Source organism: Hyla sarda, chromosome 5 (assembly GCF_029499605.1).
Source record: "Hyla sarda isolate aHylSar1 chromosome 5, aHylSar1.hap1, whole genome shotgun sequence".
NCBI lineage: Eukaryota > Metazoa > Chordata > Amphibia > Anura > Hylidae > Hyla > Hyla sarda.
The window spans coordinates 222,970,955-222,995,210 of NC_079193.1; the positions used below are offsets into that span (position 1 = coordinate 222,970,955).

General features: G+C 41.2%; 1 protein-coding gene across 1 annotated transcript in view; it reads right to left on the bottom strand.

Moving 5' to 3' along the window:
- Positions 1-687: 687 nt before the first annotated feature.
- The window catches only part of TMEM170B (transmembrane protein 170B), a 39,006-nt gene continuing 15,437 nt past the window's right edge, over positions 688-24,256 (bottom strand). The window contains exons 2-3 of the mRNA XM_056521178.1: positions 22,129-22,299; positions 688-6,350 (exon numbers count right to left, since the gene is read on the bottom strand). Of these exons, the coding sequence (XP_056377153.1) occupies positions 6,220-6,350; positions 22,129-22,299 (302 nt within the window). The 3' untranslated portion in view covers positions 688-6,219. The remainder of the gene's footprint in view (positions 6,351-22,128; positions 22,300-24,256) is intronic.

A 24,256-nucleotide genomic window follows, 5' to 3' on the forward strand; every position in this document is an offset into this window, starting at 1 on the left:
ATAACATTTTACATTTTACAGGCCCATGTGAGGGCTTGTTTTGCGCCACCAATTGTACTTTGTAATCACATCACTAATTTTACCATGAAAAAAACAAAACATAATTGTGGGGAAAAATTTAAGAAAATGGCAATATAGCAATTTGAAAATTTTGGGGCTTTTGTTTCTATGCAGTACACTTTTCAGTAAAAATGAAACATTATCTAAATTTAATAGGTGCATACGATTAAAATGATTTCAAATTTATATAGGTTTTGTTTTATTTCCCTATTTAAAAAAAGATTCTTATGTTTTGTACCAAAATAAGTATGTTTAAAATTGTCTTCTTTTGACCCCTATAACTATTTATTTTTCTGTATATGGGGGCTATAGGAGAGTTCATTTAATGTGCTGTGATCTGCATTTTTTATCATCTGGAAGAAGTATAGGACAGCACCAGTCCCTGCCACTATGCAAGTGACCGTCCAGACAGCCAGTCCGGATCACAGACAATTGAAGTAGCACAGGCCAAAGCATTCAAGCAGCAGACTCCCAATTCTTTGAAAAAAGCTGTTGTCTTCTTATTGGTTTCCAGCAATGCAACGTTTCGGCTATACCATAGCCTTGAAAAAGGCTAAGGTATAGCCGAAATGTTGCACTGCTGGTAACCAATAAAAAGACAACAGCTTTTTGCAAAGAATTGGAAGTTTGCTGCTTGAATACCGAGACCTGTGCTACTTCAATTGTAGTTTTTATCAGCATAATTTTTGTTTTGATGGGACTTTTTGATTGTTTTTTATTCATTTTTTTATGGTATATGAAGTGACCAAAAATACACAATTATGGCCTTTTTTTTTTTTACGTGTATGCCATTGACCATGGCATAACAATATTTTTTACCAGGACATTTTCACACACCGTGATACCATTTTTGTTTACATGTTTTTATTTTTAGAATTGGAAAAGGGGAGCGATTAAAACTTTTACAAGGGGAGAGGCTTATTCACATTTAAAAAAAGAAATTGTAAACTTTTTTTTAAACTATTTTTCAGTCCCTTTAGGGGACTATAACTTGCAATCTTCAGATTGCAAACACTGAACAATACTGTTCGACAGAACAGCATTTATCAGTGTTATTGGCGCACCATTACTACAGGCTGCCATGGCTCCCTGTAGTAAGGGAGCCGGGATCGGATGGCGAGAATCCAGGTAAGGGACCTTCCGCCATCCTCTTTGCTAATCGGGACCCTGCTATTTTGACCCGGTGGTCCCAATCAGCTCACTAAGCTAGCCGGAAATGAAATTTACCGCATTTAGACACCGCAATCTAAAGGGTTAATGCCGGACATTGCCCTGATCAGTCAGTTAGCAACCAAGGGCATATATGTATTTGCGTCAATACATATCTATGAAACAAGAGGAGGAGCTGCGCTTGCTTTATAGGTGGTGAGGGACGATATCATTCATTATTCCTTTAGATGCCATGATCAAAGCCGATCACCGCATCTAAAGGAATAATGGAAGATGCTTATCGGACCCCTTGCAACATGAGTGTATGAAATCAACGCTCTAATGATGCAGTCTGGCAGAGTCAGGCTGTATCAGTGAAGCCCCGATCTTACTGTTCACTGCTATCCAATGCTATGCTATGCTAATGACTGCATATAAAAGTCCTATGGGGACTTAAAAAGGGTAAAATAAATAATTATTATATATTTTTTAATATATCACCATCCTTTTCTTATTTGACAAAAAAAATAAACATATCTGGTATTGCTGCCTCCAGAATTGCCTGAACTGTTAAAATAAGTTGATGATCAACATAAATGCATGAATATTATAAACGTTTTAAAATGCTAAACACCAAAAATGCTGATTTTTGGTCACATCACATATCAGAAGAAAATTTATAAAAAGTGATCAAAAAGTTCCACCAAAACAAAAATGCTATGAATAAAAACTGCAGATTACAGCCCCATATCCAAAAAAAATCAAAAGTTATATGGGTCAAAACTGGAAAATTTTAAGCATACAGATTTTTGTAAAAAGAGGTAAAATGAAAAAAAAAATTAACTATAGAAAAACTAGTGAAAAACTATAGAAAATCAGTATTGTTTTAATTGTATTGACTTACAGAATTAAGAGAATTTTTTATGTAATTTTTACCATAAAGTGCACTAAATAAAAACAAAGTCCCCCAAAATGTGCAAAATTGTTTTGTTTTTTTTCCCACCGTACATTTTGTTGTAAAATGAAAGGTCTCATTAAAAGTACAATTGGTTGTGTGAAAAGCAAGCCCTCAAATAGATTCTGTAGATAAAAGACAAGGAGGAAAAAATGAAAACACAAAAATGAAAATTGCCTGTATCCGGAAGGCCAACATGGTCCATGTCCTAAAGTAGTTAACACATAAAAATAAACAAGTGAGATGGGATATTTTTTGCTTTTCAGTTAGTTGCATAAAAATTAAGCACACTAACATTTGCCCAATAATTGTGCACACATATTCTTCCTACAAAAGCCGAAACCTTTTTTTTCTCTCTAAATATTCAGGTTTAAGGTATACATGGTGACTTTTCAGGATAAGCTGCCATGTGTGTGTACATGAGGAGCAGCACCATTTCTCGCCATTATATAACTTTTATATGGTATCTCTTAGCAGATTTCTGCTCTGCAGGCTTCATCTATATTTGCAGTTCTCCCAGAGCTGGTGGTTGGAGCTCCCTCCTCCCCCTTCATAGACTTGTATTGCTTGTCTTGCAGAGACAGGACAAAGCTGAGCTGATTTTCAGAGAAGACAATTTAAGAAGCAGGAGAGGGAGGGAAAATGTTTAAAAACAAGAAAAAGAAACATTTTTGTCTAACATATATTACTATAAGTTTCTTAGATTCACTTGTACTATACAAAGCTTGTCAGTGCCTATTTCAACGACAGTGCCTATTTAAGGTTTATTAACATTTCAGATTGACAGAGAACACTGAAGTTGTTCAATAATAAAATATCTAATATATTCCAGCGACCACTGATATAATGGTACATCAACGTTTTAGAACTACAATGTCTTATGAGGGATATTTATCAAAACTTGTGCAGGGGAAAAGTTGACCAGTTGACCATAGTAACTAATCAGATTGCTTCTTTTATCTCTCAGAGGCCTTTTTAAAAGTGAAAGAAGAGATCTTAATGGTTGCTATGGGCAACTGGTCAACTTTTCTTCTGCTCAGGTATTCCTACATTTTCCCCTGTCTACAATAATCAATCATACCATCAAAACTGCCTGAATAATACTGTGTGTTACGCAACCCCATGAACTATGTATTCTTTCTTTATTCTAGCACAGCCAACAGTAAAATTTTCAGTAATTTGTGATGCAGAAGCTCTTCTGTGGCACTGCGCTAGATAGGCTAGCCTTTGTTCCCTACTTGTATCAATAAGCCTTGGTCACCCCTGACACTATTACTAGTTGTCCTTCTTTGAGCCACTTTTGGTGGATACTAGTCACATATATTGGGAACACCTCACAACATTTGACTGACTAATTTTAATAATGGGAGAGAATATCAGGTGATAGGTAGGTCAGGGTGTGGCTATGCTTTACACTGAAGGGCGTGTATACTTAATACATACTCCCTGACTGTATAATCACGTTCATGGCCTAATACTCACTCCTATTATTAAAATTAGGTTCACCCCAATCTGACTAATTCTCTGAATTGCCAGGAAATGAAAGGCAAGAGACCGTCAAAAAAAGTGTTTGACCAGTGTACCCTAAGCATTTTAATAATAATGTAATCTTATTTCTTTTGGGCTTGCCACTGGTCCTCTTTAAGAGTGGCATCTAGGGTTGGCACCTTTCTTGCCCCAAAATACCTGCCATTCTAATTTGCATGATTAATTATATATGCGTGACATCATATTCATCCCCCCTGTGCCATCATTCCAGTTCATTCCCTCCTTGCCATACTCTTTTACTCATTTCAATTGATCCCTCCCCGCTCTGAATCCCATATCATAACCATTCCAATTGATTTATCGCCCCTTCCCACCAATCTGTGCCATAACCATTTAACCATTTTGATTCCCCCCCCCTCCCCCTGCTATACTCTTTTGTAGGGCCAGGGCAGTGGGGCTAAGGGTGCATCATTTGATTCTGTCCGCAGTGGCCAGGGGCTCTTTACTAATAAATACCGGCTTTTGCATATTTTTTCTACAAAATTACCTGCAGATGCATTAAAATACCGGCTGTGCTGGTAAAATACAGGCTGGGTGGCAACCCTACTGGCATCTGAGATGCTGGTTTCAATAAATACCCCCTTTAGGCTTTACGTTACATACATCCTCCATATTTAATCCAGTATAGAAAGCAATTCTCCAATTTTAGCAACTCTCTAACAAGTCTCACAGGATTGTCAGAAGATATGAACAGGAAGGGTCTGGGAGCTGGAACCTTCAGTTATCAACAGAATAAAGAGAACACTTATGCCTTTCCAGTCACCATTTCCTTTAGGCTTTTAACGTAGAGATGGGTCTTTGTGTGGGGCAAAAATCACATGGTACATACACATCTAACACTGGCATTACATATGACATACACATCATCTGCATCAGTCAGCAGCTATCTCTCCCTATTTCCTCATAAACATGCACACACAAACATTCTATATAAAGCTAAATGTCTCTACATTACTTAGGTTTTACTTGATAACTTTTGTATGATAACCTAGGACTACATATAATATAGGTTATTGGAAACTGTCTACAAGGAGTTTAACTGAGCCTTAAGTAGAATGCATACCAAGCCAGAGCAGGCAAAGAATGCTGGAAGATTTGTTCTCCAAAGCCTGCAGGATCATTCTGGACTCCAAAACATGGAGTATGTCAGGATCACTACAAGATGTCGTGCACTAGAAAAAATGTTTTATGACATAAACTATACTATATGTAACATGTAAAGGGCAATTTCTAGGTAAACATACATTTTCAATCATTATAGTACTGTATGTAGCACTGTCATCTTATTTTGAATTAAATACTGGCAGTAACAGCATATAAAACAGGCATTTTGTTAAACATGCATTTAGAGAACCTCAGAGAGGATATATAGTAAGAATGGCAAATATCATTGTGATATATTAATAGTGCACAATGCTCATCAGCACATTTTCCTTACGTTTTACAATTTCATGAGCTGGATCTATATTATTGTTTCTGCAGACTCATGGCTGGAGATAGCATCTAAAAACAAAGTTTCTTGATCTCATCCCTTCATACAAATGAAAATAAAGTGTAAAACACACGTTACACTTATAGGAATCAAAGCTTCGAGGATAGTATTCACATTTATAATGATCGTATAATGTTCTTTGCTAAGAATGGAGAAAACGGAAAGTTGTTTGTCAACCTATGAATGCAAAGGTTTAAATGTATGGGATCTGAGCCTTTGTTCGTAATCCTAGCAGTTCTAGTCACTATGCTGCTACATACCAGTGCAATATACTGATAAATTCTATCAGATGAATTTTAACTAAAGTCATGAAACATTTTTACTTATTTTTCAGACAAGTTTCAAGGTTGACAATGATGTGAAATACTGCTTGATACTTATCACTTTCAAACAATCATATCACCAATAATCAGCAAGTCATCATCGAAAATGAAAATCATAAAAAATGACATAGAAAAACAATTTGGCACATACAAGCCATTGCCTTTTATCCACAACAGTGGTACAGTGTCCTGGGCTCTTCAATGTCAGTGTACCTCAGAAGAACCTCTTGTAGTAAATATCTGATGATCAGATTACTCCCAAAAAGATTATGTGACTATTTGGTATCCAAATCAAAAATCTCATCTCAATTTTATCGTAAGGAGAACACTGTACGCCACTGCCATGCTCACATCACTAGAGGACTAAATGGCCAAACTAGTTCAGCAAGGTGCTCCTTCCTACCGCACTGTAGAAAATGTACTGCTCCTTGCCTGTGACTGAGGCACGTGAGGTGCTAGACAATTTATTAGTGCAACAGCTTAGCAATCGGAAGCCACTTTTTCTGAAGAGATGATCTTCCCCCTTAAATATGAAGTTCTGCTGCGGGTCACTCTCCAAATTATCATTATTTATGATTACACAATGGGTAGTGGTGTGCACTACAACATTATGTACATAACAAAAGATGTGCAGTTGCTTTCCTTTTAAACAGATCCATTTGGAACCATTCTTTCGCATTCTTCCACTAGTCTCATAGTGTGGCAATAACACGTGAAAATGAAATGATTACAGTCAGCACTGTCTGTCCAACGCCAAACACTAAAGCTTCTAGGGGTGCCATGTTCTTTCCTGCAACTTGATAAATGCCTGCAACTGCTGCACCTGTAAAGAGATAAAGTATTATTAATCAACATATAAATGGAAGGCCATCTATCTCAAGTAGCCAGTAAGTACCACAGTAGGGAGAAGTAAGGCTGTTGTATATAGACTGCTTTATTTAGAAACATAGAATGTGTCGGCAGATAAGAGCCATTCTTCTCTGACCGGTCTCCAAAATTTCTATATCTTTCTGGAGATACGGCCTCCAGTACCGCAAATAATAGCGCAAGTGAGGTCTCACCAGTATTCTGTACAGCGGCATGAGCACTTCCCTCCTTCTACTGCTAATACCTCTCCCTATACATCCAAGCATTCTGCTAGCATTTCCTGCTGCTCTATGGCTTTGTCTGCCTATCTTTAAGTCTTCTGAAATAATGACCCCTAATTCCCTTTCCTCAGATACTGAGGTAAGGACTGTATCACACAGTCTATACTCTATAGTCTACGCCCCAGGTGCATTATCTTCCACTTATCCACATAAAATGTTAGTTGCCAGAGTTCTGACCAATCTTTTAGTTTACCCAAATCCTTTTCCATTTGGCATATCCCTCCAGGAACATCAACCCTGTTACATATCTTTGTATCATCAGCAAAAAGACCAACACCTTACCATCAAGACGTTCTGCAATATCACTAATAAAGATATTATTACCAGTGGGATACATATTGTTACCAGTGGGATACAGATGCCTGAGGTATCCCACTGGTAACAAGACCTTGCTCTGAATATTCTCCATTGACAACCCTCTCTTGTCTCCACCTCTGCCACTGCCTAATCCACTCAACAATATGGGAGTCCAAGCTCAATGACTGCAGTTTATTGGGAGGTATCAAATACCTTACTGAAATCTAGATAAGTGATGTCTATTGCACCTCCACCATTTCTGGGTCTTTATTCAGCAGCTCTGATAGGGTTTCTTACTGGAGCATTTTGCAGGGGTCACATAGTGACAACATATTTCGAATGTCTCCCATCAGGGGACTTTGATTGAATTTAAACCTACTTCATTCTGTGGTCAAAGACAGCATGGAGTACTGACTACAGTGACCCCCTGACTCACGATGGCCCCGACATACGATCATTTCAACATATGATGGCCTCTCAGAGGCCATCACATATTGAAGGCAGCATCAACATACGATGCTTTTGTATGTCAGGGCCTTCACATAAACGACTATCCGGCAGCGCAGACTACTTCAGCTGCCGCCAGATAGCCGCTTAATCTGCCCCATGTGCCCCTGTAAGTGTCACTCATCTGTCCCTGCCGCTCCGGACTGTCCTCTTCATGCTCCGCTGCATGGCTGTCTCTCTCCTAAACATTGCCGGTTAGCTCAGGCTGTTCGGGATCACCACGGTGAAATCGCGGCATCCTGAACAGCTGTTGGACAGCAGGAGGGTCCCTTACCTTGCCTCCTGGTGTCCAATCGCTGCCTTAGATCCAGGCATGAGCAGTCAAGCGGCAGAATCATTTATCAATGGTTTCCTACGAGAAACCATTGATCAATGTAAAAAATCAGTGTGTGCAGTGTAATAGCCCCCTATGGGAGCTATAACACTGCAAAAAAAAAAAAAGTGAAAAAAAAAGTTTAGAAAGATCATTTAACCCCTTCCCTAATAAAAGTTTGAATCACCCCCCCCTTTTCCCATGTAAAAAAAATAGTTTATGGTTTATTTACATATAATTGCTCACGGTTATACTGTATTCTAATTTCCGTCATGTTTTTTTTATATAGGTGCCGTCCCTTGAGGACTGTTTGGTGCACTTGCTTCTGCCTATGTTTTTCTACATCGTTGTGATTTGTAGCCCCCTGTATGACCGGCCTTACCTGGCTGTAGGGCTTGATTGTTACTGTATTGCTGTCTTTCTTTATGTTCACTTATTTTTTGAATAAAAACCTTTTTGAATTTGAAAAAAAATTTAAATGAAAAAGCGTAAAAAAAAAGATAAATAATAAACACATTTGGTATTGCTGCATGCGTAAATGTCCTAACTTTAAATATATAATGTTAATGATCCCATATGGCAAACGGCGTTAATGTAAAAAAGAAAAAAAAGTCAAAAATTTCAGCTTTTTTGTCACATCAAACTGCTAAAAAAATTAATAAAAAACTATCAAAAAGTAATATATACGCAAACATGGTACCAAAACAAACTACAGATCATGACGCATAGCCCTAACACATTCCTGAATACGGAAAAATAAGAAAGTTAGAGGTGGGCAATTTTAAACATACTGATTTTGTAAAAAAAAGTTTGAGATTTTTTAACAGCAGTGCAATAATAGAAAAGTATGGAACCATGGGTATCATTTTAATTGAATTGACCCAGAGAATAAAGAAAACATGTAATTTTTACCGCAAAATGTACAACGCGAAAACAAAACCCCCCAAAATTGGATTTTCGTTTAAATTTCCTTACACAAAAAATATTTTTTTGCGTTTAGCATACATTTTAGGGTAAAATGAGTGATGTCATTACAAAGTACATTTGGTCATGCAAAAAACAAGCCCTCATATGGGTCTGTAAATGGAATTATTAAAAGAGTTATGAATTTTAGAAGGAGAGGAGGAAAAAACTAAAACGCAAAAATAAAATTGGCTGTGTCCTTAACCCCTTAAGGGCTCGGCGTTTTTCCGTTTTTGCATTTTCATTTTTTCCTCATCACCTTCTAAAAATCATAACACTTTCAATTATGCACATAAAATTTCATATGATGGCTTATTTTTTGCGCACCAATTCTACTTTGCAGTCACATAAGTCATTTTACCAAAATTGCTATAACTTTATTTTTCTGCATACGGGCCGGTATGAGGGCTCATTTTCTGCGTCGTTTTCTGAAGTTTTTATCGGTTCCATTTTTGTATTGATCTGACTTTTTGATCGCTTTTTATTCATTTTTTCATGATATAAAAAGTGACCAAAAATACGCTATTTTGGACTTTGACCGTGCAGTTTAATTAACGATATATATTTTTATGGTTCTGACATTTACGCACGCGGCAATACCACATATGTTTATTTTTATTTACACAGTTGTTTTTTTTTTTTTTTATGGGAAAAGGGGGGTCATTCAAACTTTTATTAGGGAAGGGGTTAAATAACCTTTATTAACTTTTTTTTGCAGTGTTATAGCTCCCATAGGGGGGCTTTAACACTGCACACACTGATCTTTTACACTGACCCCTGCAAAGCCATAGCTTTGCATGGATCAGCGTTCTAGGTGCTCGATTGCTCAAGTCTGTAGCTCAGGCTTGGAGCAATCAAACGCCGATCGGACGTGACGGAACAAGGTAAGCGGGCCTCCACTCGCATCCTAGCTGATCGAGACATCGCGATTTTATCATGATAGTCCCGATCATCCTGACTGAGCTACCGGGAAGCTTTTACTTTCGTTTTAGATGCGGCAATCAACTTTGATTGCCATGTCTGAAGGGTTAATAGCGTGCGGCACAATGATCTGTGCCACGCGCTATTAGCCCAGGGTCCTGGCTATCATTAGCAGCTGGAATTGACACGATATGATGCGGGGTCACGCCGTTTTAAATACCGGGACCGGGCGCAGGGCGTACAGGTACGCCCTGTGTCCTTAAGAGGTTAAGGTCAAAATGGGCTGTGTCCTTAAGGGGTTAAAAAAATTTTTTTTCCAGGAGTGTACCCCTTTAAATTGTTCTGCATGGCTGTTGTCCCAGAAGGAAGCCTCTTCTAAATAAAATGCACTGAAGACCAGCAGACTAAGCTAAGGATTACTGGAACCATGTCCTGTGGTCCAATGAGACCAAGATAAACTTATTTGGTTCAGATAGTGTCAAGTGTGTGTGGTGACAACCTGGTGAGGAGTAAAAAGACAACTGTGTCCTGCCTATAGTTAAGAATAGTAGTGGGAGTGTCATGATCTGGGCCTGCATGAGTGCTGCTGGCACTAGGGACCTCCAGTTCATTAACCCCTTAGGGACTCAGCCCATTTTCACCTTAAGAGAGCACAATAGAATGGTTTGGAAGTACCCCCGCGCTGCCAAATATCACAAGAACAAGGTAGGAACCGCAATGGATAACTTGTAGAATTTTATTAAATACATACAATGCATTTCAGGGCCGGGGTGGCCCTTTCATCAGGCATGCAGGTAAAGCTAAAAAGCCGGTTTATATAGGGGAGAGGCACAGATTGTAAAACACATGACTAGCAACGGAAATGACGACAGTGTGGAATAACAGGTTAGGAATCATTCCAAACAGGATAAACAACGGAAATAGCAGCAAAGAATTGTATAAAAACCACTTATAAAAAAAATCACAACATAAAAACAGCAGCATCTATTAAAATATTACAAGTGTTTTTTTTACGAAAAATTCTATATCTGTTAAGTTTGAAGTGGATTTGAGGGGCTTTTCTGTGAGAAATACCCTATAAATTACCAATTATAGAAACTGCACCCCTCAAAGCATTCAAAATGACATTCAGAAGTTTGTTAACCCTTTAGGTGTTTCACAAGAATAGCAGCAAAGTGAAGGAGAACATTCAAAAATTTTCATTTTTTACACTCGCGTGTTCTTGTAGAGCCATTTTTTGAATTTTTACAAGGGGTAAAAGGAGAGAAATCCCCCCAAAATTTGTAACCCAATTTCTCTTGAGTAAGGAAATACCTCATAGGTGTATGTGCAGTGTTCTGTGGGTGCACTAGAGGGCTCAGAAGGGAAGGAGCAACAATGGGATTTTGGAGAGTGAATTTTGCTGAAATGGTTTTTGGGGGGCATATCACATTTAGGAAGCCCCTATGGTGCCAGAACAGCAGAAAAACAAAAAACAAATGGCATACTACCTTGGAAACTACACCCCTTAAGGAACGTTACAAGGGGTACAGAGGGCCTTAACACCCCACAGGTTTTTGATGACTTTTTATTAAATGGGCACTGTCACAACTTTATTTTTTGATATATTGTAGTACTTATGTACTACAACATATCTCTAATATACTTTTATTTGTTTTTTTTTATTAAAATGGTTTAATTTACATTTGTAAACCGTCCACTAGGGGTCTCCCTCCTAGTGGCCAGCTGCAGCCTGGCGTGACGTCACGCCCCGCATACCCCGTTCCCTCCATCACAAACCCCCCTCCCGCTTACCCCGTTCCCTCATTACACTTACTGCAGAGTCCGGCAACGGGCGTGCAGGGACAGCGGCGGCGACGAGGCGGCGGCGATGTGTGGGAGGAGTGGCCTCCCAGCCAGTGGCCGGGGAGCCAATGCGCTCACTCCCGCCTGTCTGATTGACAGGCAGGGAGCGAGTGCAGCCTAACTTAAAAAGGGCTGATTGCCAGGCCAAAATCAGTCCTTTTTCAGGCGTGACGTCACGCCAGGCTGAAGCCGGCCACTAGGAGGGAGACCTCTAGTGGCCGGTTTTCAAATGTAAATTAAACCATTTTAATAAAAAAATAATAATAAAAGTATATTATAGATATGTTGTAGTACATAAGTACTACAATATATAAAAAAATAAAGTTTGTGATGGAGGGAACGGGCTAGCGCTGTAGCGCCGCATGTAACTAGCTAATAGTTTATCTACACAGGGTGCCTCCAGCTGTTTCAATACTACAATTCCCAGCATGCCCTGACAGCCAATAGATGTCAGGGCAAGCTGGGAGTTGTAGTGGTGAAACAGCTGTAGGCACCCTGTGTAGATGAACTAAGGGCGGAAGTCCCCCCCAGCAGGCATCAGTGACGTGGTGCCTGCTGGGGAAGTCTGCCTGGTAGTGAGCACACTACCAGGCAGAAAAAGTTATTTTTAATATAGTAAAAATAAAAATTAAAAGCAGGGAGGGGGTTAGGGATAGATTGGCAATATGCAGGGACAGAAAAAAAAATAGGATGGTGGGAGCTACCCTTCAGATGTGTAAATGAAAAAAAAAAAAATGAGTATGGAAATACCCCATGTGTGGACGTCATGTGCTCTGCTGGTGAACTACAATGCTCAGAAGGGAAGGAGTCACATTGGGCTTTTGGAAAGCAAATTTCGCTGAAATGGTTTTTGGGGGGCATGTCGCATTTAGGAAGCCCCTATGGTACCAGAACAGCAGAAAAATGGCATACTATTTTGGAAACTACACCCCTCAAGGAACGTAACAAGGGGTACAGTGAGCCTTAACACTCTACAGGTGTTTGACGACTTTTCGTTGGATGTGTAAATATTTTTTTTCACCAAAATGCTGTTTTTCCCCCAAATTTTAAAATTTTACGAGGGGTAATAGGAGAAAATGCCCCCCAAAATTTGTATCCCCATCTGTTAAAAGCTGTGCAGGCAAACTACAATGCTCAGAAGAGAAGGAGTGCCATTGAGCTTTTGGATATAGAATTTGTTTGGAATGGAAGTTGGGGGCCATGTGCGTTTACAAAGCCCCCCATTGTGCCACAACAGTAGACATGTGACCCCATTTTGTAAACTATACCCAACTATACCCTCACAGAATTCAATAAGGGGTGCAGTGAGCATTTACACCCCACTGTTTTTGACAGATCTTTGGAACAGTAGGCTGTGCAAATGAAAAATAAAATTTTTCATTTTCACGGACCACTGTTCCAAAAAATTTGTCAGACACCTGTGGGGTTTAAATGCTCACTGCACCCTTTATTACTTTCTGGGAGGGGTGTAGTTTCGAAAATCGGGTCACATGTGGGGGGGGGGGGGGGTCCATTGTTCTGGCACCATGGGGCTTTGTAAACACACGTGGCCTTCAATTCCGGACAAATTTTCTCTCCAAAAGCCCAATGGCGCTCCTTCTCTTCTGAGCATTGTAGTGCGCCCGCAGAGCACTTTACATCCATATATGGGGTATGTTCTTACACATTTTGGGGGGCTTTTTTCCCTATTTTCCCTTGTGAAAATGAAAAATGTAGGGTAACACCAGCATTTTAGTGAAAACATTTTTTTTCCTCATTTTCCCATCCAACTTTAACGAAAATTGTCAAACACCTGTGGGGTGTTAAAGGGGTATTCCGGCGCTAAGACATCTTATCCCCTATCCAAAGGATAGGGGATAAGATGCCTGATCACGGGGGTCCCGCCGCTGGGGACCCCCGTGATCTTGCACGCAGCACCTCGTTAGAATCAGTCCCCGGAGCATGTTCGCTCCGGGTCTGATTACTGTCGATCACGGGGACGGAGTGTTGCGACATCACGGCTCTGCCCCCGTGTGTGACGTCATGCTCTGCCCCCTCAATGTAAGCCTATGGGAGGGGGCGTGACATTCCCTAAAGAAGCCTCTTGGCGAGACAACGTTGGGGGTGGTGTCCTGGAGTGGAGTAAGACGTCCGCATGGTTCACTTTGTGTGTGCTGCTGGCTGGATACACTTTTAGGCATTTTTTCACAGGAGTAGTTGGACAAGCTGCGGTCTTTTTGCAGTGCATCAGCCCTTAATACTTCTGTTGCCTCTACCAATCAAATAGCACTTTATAAACTGAACCTTTGTATTTTGTACCTTTTGTGGGCCTCCTTTATTTCTGGGCTAGTGTGCACTTTACTAAGATATTTTACCCATGTAACTGGACACCTCAGTAGTCTGTCTGTTCCTGTTCCTTTTAATTGTTTTTAACTATTCACTATTGCTAATAAAGATTGTACACTGCTTTATCATTTCTGATCTCGGTGTGACTCTTTGGATAGTTCTTGGATATTTATTTACACCTGAAACACAGTCTGAATTGCATGTTTATTGCATGTCAAACTTGCAGCGAGAAACTCACTGTAAACCCACCCGTGTAAATGTACCCTGTACATTCACATGGGGGGGGGGGGGGGGCAAACCTCCAGCTGTTGCTAAACTACAACTCCCAACATGCCCTTTGGTTTTCGTGCATGCTGGGGTTGTAGTTATGCAACAGCTTGAGGCACACTGGTTGCAAAACACTAAGAGTTTGTTACTTAACTCAGTGTTTCGCAACCAGTGTGCCTTCAGCTGTTGCAAAAAGCTACAACTCTCAGCATGCAGTGACACCCGAAGGCCATGCTGGGGCTTATAGTTATGCAACAGCCGGAGGCATACTACTAAAACTCCCAGCAAGCCCTTTGGTTTCCGTGCATGCTGGGGTTGTAGTTATGCAACAACTGGAGGCACACTAGTTGCAAAACACTGGGAGTCTGTTACTTAACTCAGTGTTTCGCAATCAGTGTGCCTCCAGCTGTTGCAAAACTACAACTCCCAGCATGTATGGTCTATCAGTGCATGCTGGGAGTTATAGTTTGCAACAGCTGGAGGCACACTGGTTGTGAAATACTGAGTTATGTAACAAACTCAGTGTTTTGCAACAGTGTGCCTTCAACTGTTGAAAAACTACAACTCTCAGCATGCACTTACAGCTGAAGGGCATACTGGGACTTGTAGTTATGCAACACCTGGAAGCACACTACTGCAACTCCCAGCATGCCCTTTGGCTGTCCGTGCACCAAAGCAGGACAGTATGGCAGCCTGCAACTATATATGGGGGCAGTGGGGGGCCTAATAACTTTACACAGAGGGGGCCTAATAACTTTATGGGGACGCAAAGCGGGTACTATTACTGTGCATGACAATAAACATGGGGAGTTTGTAAATAGGTAAGTATTGTACTGCAGAAAGGAGCCAAAAATGTTTGTTTGGCTGGTTCTGTGGAGAAGTCTTGTATGGGAGAAATCTTAATGGCAGTCTAGGCCAGATAGTGAAGAAAAGAAAAGCAAACTCCTGTTAGAGAAGATGTCACCTGTAAATCGTGGGACTGGGGATATAGGGAGAGGAACAGGGGGCCTGTTATAGAGGAAAGTAAAGCATATGAATTATACTATAATCATTTCTAAATGTCTCTAATATGAGGGTACCATTTTTTGGGAATGGGCTGTAAAGAGGTACTTAGGCAAAAAAGGTTGAGAACCACTGTGTTAGATACTCTCTCCCTCTCTCCATATATATGTATATCTATTACAGTCCTTCATTGTTTAAAGTTCATTTTATGACGACAGAAGGAAATCAGTGCTGCTGAAACCTACTTATTTTTAGAATAGAAGTGGGGGGAAAGTGGATTTTTTTTAGCTAATGTGTGAGTCACCGAGCTCAAGTTTAAGACTTTAACTGTACTTGTTTCCAGACATTACAATTCAACAACTGTGAATGCAACACTGAATACACAAACGAAAAAGGAGGATTATATAAATGTGTTTTGAACCACTTGTAAATTTCCATTTGAGAAGAATAATGACCAATGTATACAATCTTTCCAATCCCTCATTGTAGTTTTGCGTCTATTCCCAGCTGCCTCATCCAGCCAAGCCATTGCAGATTTTACCGTAAAAATTTGTTGAAAATAAGATACAGTGGGGGGGAATCCAAAATGAATGTGTGGCACTGTGGACATAAGATTGTCTCATCTTGTTGCCCTAACTTCTTTCCAACAACATTCATTATTGGCTACCTATAAAAATTGCCCATACACCTCATGATTATTTGGGATGCTTTCACAGATCAAAGCATTGAACATACCCAGTACCCCCTCACTGAGTTTTTTCATGTCTATAGACTAAATTTAGAGAATCTCTGTGAAAAATGAAAATCACTGAAGTAGACTTGATATGACATCACTAGGTAAACATGTTACAACTGGCCAACATTCTAATCATTCACTGGGGTGGCAATAGAATACAGTGATCCCTCAACTTACAATGGCCTCAACATACAATAGTTTCAGCATACAATGTTTTTTTTCTGGACCATTGTAACTTGAAACCAGACTCAACATACAATAATGGGGACAGTCCAGATCTGTGCAACATGTCTCAACTGGAGGAACTGACCAATCAGAATGGGCATTTTACTGGTAAATCACCTCTATTACTGAAGTGTATGCAGTGACTGGTGTCTGGTAGCGCCCCCTACAGTACAGGGAGGAACTACAAGTTCTGTACTACTCCTTACCTGTGCCAGGGTTCGCTGCTCCTTGACACCAAGTAAGGCGGCTCCATTTGGGACACTGTGTGTTCTGTATAGGACCCTGAAGAAGCTCCTGTCCTCTACATAACCCATTGTTTCCCAACCAGGGTGACTCCAGCTGTTGCAACACTACAACTCCCAGCATGCCCGGACAGCCGTTGGCTGTCCGGGCATGCTGGGAGTTGTAGTTTTGCAACAGCTGGAGGCAACCTGGTTCGAAAACACTAACCTAGACAGAGATTTTCCTTTCCCAGCAGATCTTTCTTACTTTTATATATATAAGGATTTGCTTTATCTATAATAGTTATCTACTTATTTTTCTTTAATCTTCACCATTTCCTATTTTCAGATTACATTTTGGGGCTCCAGAACCAATTACCAGGTTTCTATAGCGTTATGGTCTCAACATACAATGGTCGTCCTGGAACCGATTAATATTGTAACTTGAGGGACCACTGTACTGTTTTCATTAACACTGAAAAAATACACTATGGTAAGTGTTAGGGTGCATGCACACTACGTTTCTTAAGATACGGGACCGTATACGGCTGGGGAGAGGGGGGCGGAATGTCGGGGGCAGGGCAACCGCACACTGCCGTATGCGGTCCCGTATCTAATGTATTTCAATGAGCGACCGGAGTGAAACACTGCCTCCGGTCGGCTCCGTTTTGGCCCGTATACGGTTTCCCGCCGGACCTACGAACGTAGTCAACAGCGTTTTTAGGTCCAGTCGGGAAACCGTATACGGAGCAAAACGGAGCCGACCGGAGGCAGCGTTTCACTCCGGTCGCTCATTGAAATACATTAGATACGGGACCGCATACGGCAGCGTGCGCTTGCCCCGCCCCCGACTCTCCGCCCCCCCTTTCCCCAGCTGTATACGGTCCCGTATCTTAAGAAATGTAGTGTGCATGCACCCTTAGAGTTAAAAAAAAAAAATGACATATGATAACTCCTGGTTTCAGGAAGTAACACAGTCTATGGAGAAATGTTGCTGGTTTCAGAGCTGGTTTCATCCTTTCACATCACTTTTGTTGTTATGTGAAAAAAAAAAAAAAAACACTTTTAAGGCTCATGTGACAGGCCTTTTGTCCTAGGACACATCAAGTTTTATTCGATCTGGGTGTCCAGACCCCAACCATTCACTAGAGCTAGCAAGAAGTGCGCTGTTTCTCCCTGCTTTCTGTACATGTGACTCAATATGGCCCGTAGACTTATATTATGAGACAATCTCAGTCACATGACATAGAGCATCCAGACCCGGACTGATCACAACTAGGACAAGTCAAAAGTTTTTGGAAACTCAGTGACTTTTTAACGGTTCCTCTCAGGAGCAATGCTTCAATATAACTAGGATCCATTTTATTGTTCTAAAATCAGGAATCAGTGTGGTTGGATGAAGGGTGTTCTGAAGGTTATGATCCATTGCCGCAAGGGTCCAATCCATCAGGTTCCCATAGCTTTTTGACAACCAGAATAGCACAGACTGCTGTGCTATTCTTTTCTGTAAAAAATAGAGATCTGATAGAAACTTGAAAAACTCATTACAAATCATTGGGATCTGTCATCCATCACAGTGAATGTTCCTTACGGGTATGAGCATAGTCTAAACTAAAAGCAGAATTTTGTATTTTTATGCTTAAAAGGGTTGTCTGGTTTAGAAAACCAATGCTGGTTCTCAGATATGGAGTCCAACAGGAAGGGCAAATGACACCATTCTCAATATTAGTCAAATCTAATGGAGTGTTCAGTATAGAAAGGAAGAGATTAGCAGTAGTCAGGCATTACACAAGGTTCACTCATGTTCAGACTTAATGCAGGTATGGTACACAAGTACAGTAAATAGCAGTTAAAGCACAGCAAAGCTGTATTACTGTGAGAAAGGTTCTTTTTTTGGGGGGTATTCAAATAATTTTTGTGTCATATTTTTCTGTGATACACCAGGTTTCAAGCTGTATTAAAGGGGTTATCCAGGAAAAAACTTTTTTTTTTTATATATCAACTGGCTCCAGAAAGTTAAACAGATTTGTATATTACTTCTATTAAAAAATCTTAATCCTTTCAGTACTTATGAGCTGCTGAAGTTAAGGTTGTTCTTTTCTGTCTAAGTGCTCTCTGATGACACGTGTCTCGGGAACCGCCCAGTTTAGAAGCAAATCCCCAGAGCAAACCTCTTCTAAACTGGGCGGTTCCCGAGACACGCGTCATCACGTGTTTAAGTGTCTTGTTTATAATTATTTCTTATTAATAGTACAAAACTGCGATTAAAATGTCATTAACATTGTTTCCGTTTTTTGATACAGTTGATTAACACATTGTTTCCCATAAGGGCCTAAAAAAACCTTTGAGGGCATTTTTACCATCATAATACATTTTATTTATTGTAGATTTCTCCTGTAATTGGGGCAGACATATTAGCCCCAGTTTCTGTAGTGCTGATCTGGGTCTGCTATGACCCGCCAGCTCCTGCAGCTACCCAGCACCTGGTTATTACATGATCACCAGGACAGGAAGCCTTAAAGGGGTACTCCTGTGGAAAACTTTTTTTTTTTTTTTTTTTATCAACTGGTGCCAAAAAGTTAAACAGATTTGTAAATTACTTCTATTAAAAAATCTTAATCTTTCCAGTAAGTATTAGCTGCTGAATACTATAGAGGAAATTATTTTCTTCTTGGATTTCTTTTCTGTCAGTCCACAGTGCTCTCTGCTGACACCTCTGTCTGTGTCAGGAAAATCCCCATAGGATAAAATCCCCATAGGAAACATACACTGCTCTGGATAGTTCCTAAAATGGACAGAGGTGTCAGCAGAGAGCACTGTGGACAAATAGAAAAGACATTTAAAAAAAAAATTTAAAAAAAGAATTTCCTCTGTAGCATTCAGCAGCTAATAAGTACTGGAAGGATTAAGATTTTTTAATAGAAGTAATTTACAAATCTGTTTAACTTTTTAGCACCTGGTGATTGTACACCAAATTATTGAGTGCAGAATTTAATTCTAGGTAAATCTGGTTTTCAGACAGAATAGCCAATTGATTTCAACGGGAACTATGCAAAACTTCATCTTCTCTGGTGCAGGTGATGCTGCAGTGATATGGAACACTTTCTTGAAGAGTTACTGACAGATTATAGCTGGTCACTGTTGGTCCCAACACAGAAAGCCTCTGGTCACTTTATCTTCAGGAAATCCATCAAATTGAAAAAAACACAGTCCAAAAGTGGACCACCCCTATAAGATCAATTGTCCAGTCTTGTTATGCTATTATCTAGACCAAAGAACTACATTGGTGAGAAGCTGAACTTGATGGACACTTTTTTTTAAAGGACACATAAAGTTTAACTCTTTAACGGCAATTGACGTAAATGTACATCATGGTCCGGTGGTATTTAGCGCACCATAACATATTTACGTCATGGACATGATCGCGAGCAGGTCATGCGCGTCAGGTCCTGGCTGCTATCAGCAGCCAGGGACCCGCCGGTAATGGCGGACATCAGCGATCACACTGATGTCCGCCATTAACCCCTCAGATGCCGTGATTAATACAGATCACAGCATCTGCGGCAGTGCGGTACTTAAAATGGATGATAGGATCTCCCGCAGCGCTGCCGCGGGGATCCGATCATCCAGCATGGCAGCCGAAGGGCCCCCTCACCTGCAGCTGTCTCCAGGGGTCTTCTGCTCTGGTCTGAGATTGAACAGGCCAGAGCAGAAGATAGCCGATAATACTGATCAGTGCTATGCCCTATGCATAGCACTGAACAGTATTCGCAATCAAATACCTGCTATAAATAGTTCCCTATGGGGACATAAAAAGTGTAAAGGAAAAAATGTAAAAAAAAAAAAAGTAACAAAATGCGAAAAATCCCCTCTCCCAATAAAAATGTAAATCGTCCCTTTTTTCCCCATTTTACCCCCCAAAAGGGTAAAAAAAACTAATTAATAAACATATTTGGTATCGCCGCCTGCACAAAAGTCCAAACTATCAAAATATATTGTTAATTATCCTGTACGGTAAATGGCGTAAACGTAAAAAAAAAAAAAAAAAAAAAGGCCAAAATTCTGTTTTCCCCCCCCACATTTTAATCCCCCAAAAATGTATAAAGAATTAAAGATAAGCAAAAGTGGTACCGATAAAAACTACAGATCATGGTGCAAAAAAGTTAGCCTCATACCACCCCGTATACGGAAAAATTACACAGTTACAGGTGGTCAAAATATAGCAATTTTACACATACTAATTCTGTTAAAATAGTTTGAGATTTTTTTTCTTAAAGCGGTACAATTATAAAAAGGCATATAACATGGGTAAATTGTATTGACCCACAGAATAAAGAAAACATGTCATTTTTACCGTAAAGTGTACAGCGTGGAAACAAAACCTTCCAAAATTTGTTACATTTTTCTTTTCTTTTCAATTTTCCCACATAAATAATATTTTTTTTTGGTTGCGCCGTACATTTTATGGTAAAATAAATGTAATTACAAAGTAAAATTGGTGACGCAAAAAACAAGCCCTCATATGGGTCTGTGGATGAAAATATAAAAGGGTTATGATTTTTGGAAAGTAAGGAGGAAAAAACGAAAATGCAAAAATACAATTGGCCTGTTCCGAACGCTGGAGCTGGTGACGTCACAGCCCCGCCCCCTCATGATGTCACGCCCCATCAATGCAAGTCTATGGGAGGGGGCGTGACAGCTGTCACGCCCCCTCCTATAGACTTACATTGAGGGGGCGGGACATGACGTCTTGAAGGGGCGGGCTATGATGTCACGGTGCCGGCTCCAGCATTCGGAACAGTTTGTTCCAAACGCTGAGCAGCGGAGTACTCCTTTAAATGGGAACTGTCACCAAATTTTTTTTTTGATATGTTGTAGTACTTATGTACTACAACATATCTCTAATATACTTTTATTATCATTTTTTTCATTAAAAAGGTTTAATTTACATTTAAAAACCGGCCACTGAAAAAGGACTGATTTTGGAGTGGCAATCAGTCCTTTTTCAGTTAGGCTGCACTCGCTCCCTGCCTGTCAATCAGACAGGCGGGAGCGAGCGCATTGGCTCCCCGGCCACTGGCTGGGAGGCCACTCCTCCCGCACATCGCCGCCGCCGCCTCGTTGCCGCCGCTGTCCCTGCACGCCCGCTGCCGGACTCTGCAGTAACTGCAAGTGTAATGAGGGAATGGGGTATGCGGGGCGGGGGGGGGGGGGGGGGAGATGGAGGGAACGTGCTAGTGCCGTACCAGGCGCGGGGGGGGGGGGGGGGGGATAATGGGCTAGCAAAAAAAAAATAGGATGGTGGGAGCTACCCTTTAAGGCCAAAATGGGCTTAGTCCTTGAGGGGTTATAAAAACTTTTGACATGTTACAGTGAAATCTCAGAAGTTTCGATCAGTGGGGGTCCAGAAGCTGAGACTCAGTACACTGCTCGTGCCACTCTCTAAGAAAAGCCAGACACGACCTAGTACAGTGCTCAGCTGAGAGTTGTTGTCAGTTTATCAGCCCATGGAAGTTTATTAAGGGTGCGTTCACATGCTCTTTGTTTTTGCAGGTTTTCCGCTGCGTATTTGAAAGGGGCGGGCTCTTCTTGGCTGTCCATAGCAAAATCTGCCGCAGTCCCTACTGACTGCAATGGGGCTTGCGGCGGATTTTCCGCTGCGTAAATTCCTCCGAGGAAAATCTGCTGCGGATAGCCGAGAAGAGCCCGGCCCCTTTCAAATAAGCACCCTAAAACTTGTGACTATAAGCAAAATCAGTACATAAAAATTAGGTTCAAGTATGGTTGTCCAAGTAATCTATACAGAGCAGTGCTTACAATATAACACTTACTAGTTATCATTGCTCCGGTGACAGAAGCTAGGAACCCAATGCTCACCAAGACCACACATATCAGCCTCCCCTGTTTGTGCCTCTGTAGCATCACAAACATCAGAACTCCCGCTGCTCCATGGACAAAGAGAGAAGAGAAGAGGGCCCATAGGAAAACCCAATACCACATCTCTGAAAGAAAAGAAAGAAGACATTTAGAAAGAGTCTAAAGATGTATTTGTCTAAAAGAGAAAAAAGAAGAATATGAGGACAGAATCGGTATAAAGTATTATCTAATCTGAACAAAATGTGTATCCAGCAGTCAGACTTGCTTTCTAAAATCTTTTTAAGATTAAAGAAAAGAGCAAAAACACAAAGAAGCCATAGCATGCACTCACCGCTGGGCTGGTGACTAGGCGTCCGGAGGTCTGGAATCACGGAACAGCATGGCAGGTCTTGCTTAGAGTGCTTTGGCGAGATCTGCCATGCTGTTCCGTGATCCCGCACCTCCGGACGCCTAGACACCAGCCCAGCGGTGAGTGCATGCTATCGCTTCTTCATGTTTTTGTTATATGATACTTTATCTTGATTGCATGCACCCCGCAGGTGTTATTGCCACACTGGATCTTCACATTGCTCAGCTGATTTATTCTTTAGCTTGATTCTATTAGAATAGTGTGTTCTCAGTGAGTGCTCTCCCCTACGTTCTGCTTTGATTGTATACATTTAAAGGGGTACTCCCGTGGAAAACTTTTTTTTAGATCAACTGGTGCCAGAATGTTAAACAGATTTGTAAATTACTTCTATTAAAAAATCTTAATCCTTCCAGTACTTTTTAGGGGCTGTATACTACAGAGGAAATGTTTTTCTTTTTGTATTTCACTTACCGTATTTTTCGCCCTATAGGACCACCGGCATATAAGACGCACCCAATTTTAAAGGTGCAAAATCTAGAAAAAAAAGATTCTGAACCCAACAGTGATCTTCAACCTGCGGACCTCCAGATGTTGCAAAACTACAACTCCCAGCATGCCGGGAGTTGTAGTTTTGCAACATCTGGAGGTCCGCAGGTTGAAGACCACTGGCATAGGAGGTAATACTCACGTGTCCCTGCCGCTCCGGACCCGTCACCGACGTCTTCTTCCCCGGGATCCACGCTCTCCATCGCCGTCCTCACGTTGCTAAGCACGCCGCTCCTATTGGATGACGGGATGGCGTGCGCGGCGATGTGATGACGTCGAAGGAGAGCGCCGGCCATGCAGGGGATCCCGGCACGGAGCAGACACCGAGGAGGCAGGTAAGGTCCCTCCCGATGTCCTGTAAGCTGTTCGGGAAACCGCAATTTCACCGCGGCGGTCCCGAACAGCCTGGCTGAGCAGCCGGGTTAGTGCCACTTTCACTTCAGACGCGGCGGTCAGCTTTGATCGCTGCGTCTGAAAGGTTAATACAGGGCATCACCGAGATCGGTGATGTCCTGTATTAGTCGCGGGTCCCGGCCGTTGATGGCCGCAGGGACCGCCACGATAGGTGTGTATTCGCCGTATAAGACGCACCAATTTTTCCCCCCCAGTTTTGGGGAAGAAAAAGTGCGTCTTATACGGCGAAAAATACGGTATGTCACGACCACGGTGCTCTCTGCTGGCCTCTGCTGTCCATTTTAGGAACTGTCCAGAGCAGGAAAAAATCCCCATAGCAAACATATGCTGCTCTGGACAGTTCCTAAAATGGACAGCAGAGGTCAGCAGAGAGCACTGTGGTCGTGACATAAGAGAAATCCAAAAAGAAAAACATTTTCTCTGTAGTATGCAGTCCCTAAAAAGTACTGAAAGATTTTTTCATAGAAGTAATTTACAAATCTGTTTAACTTTCTGGCACTAGTTGATTAAAAATAAAAAGTTTTCCACGGGAGTACCCGTGGAAAAGAGCAACAACAGGCTCCCAAAGCCATGGTGCACTGATCGACATGTTTCCAGTCCCACCCCCCTGGCACTTTGATGAGATCTGAGGAGTAAGGTGGCTCCAAACATGAGTTGATGAAATCTATCCGTCAGACATCAACTACGGTAGGTAAAAATGATAAAGCCGATCTCTCAGCAACAGAAAAAAGGTTTGGTTTTGTGACAGGGCCTATAAAACAATGTTCACATAT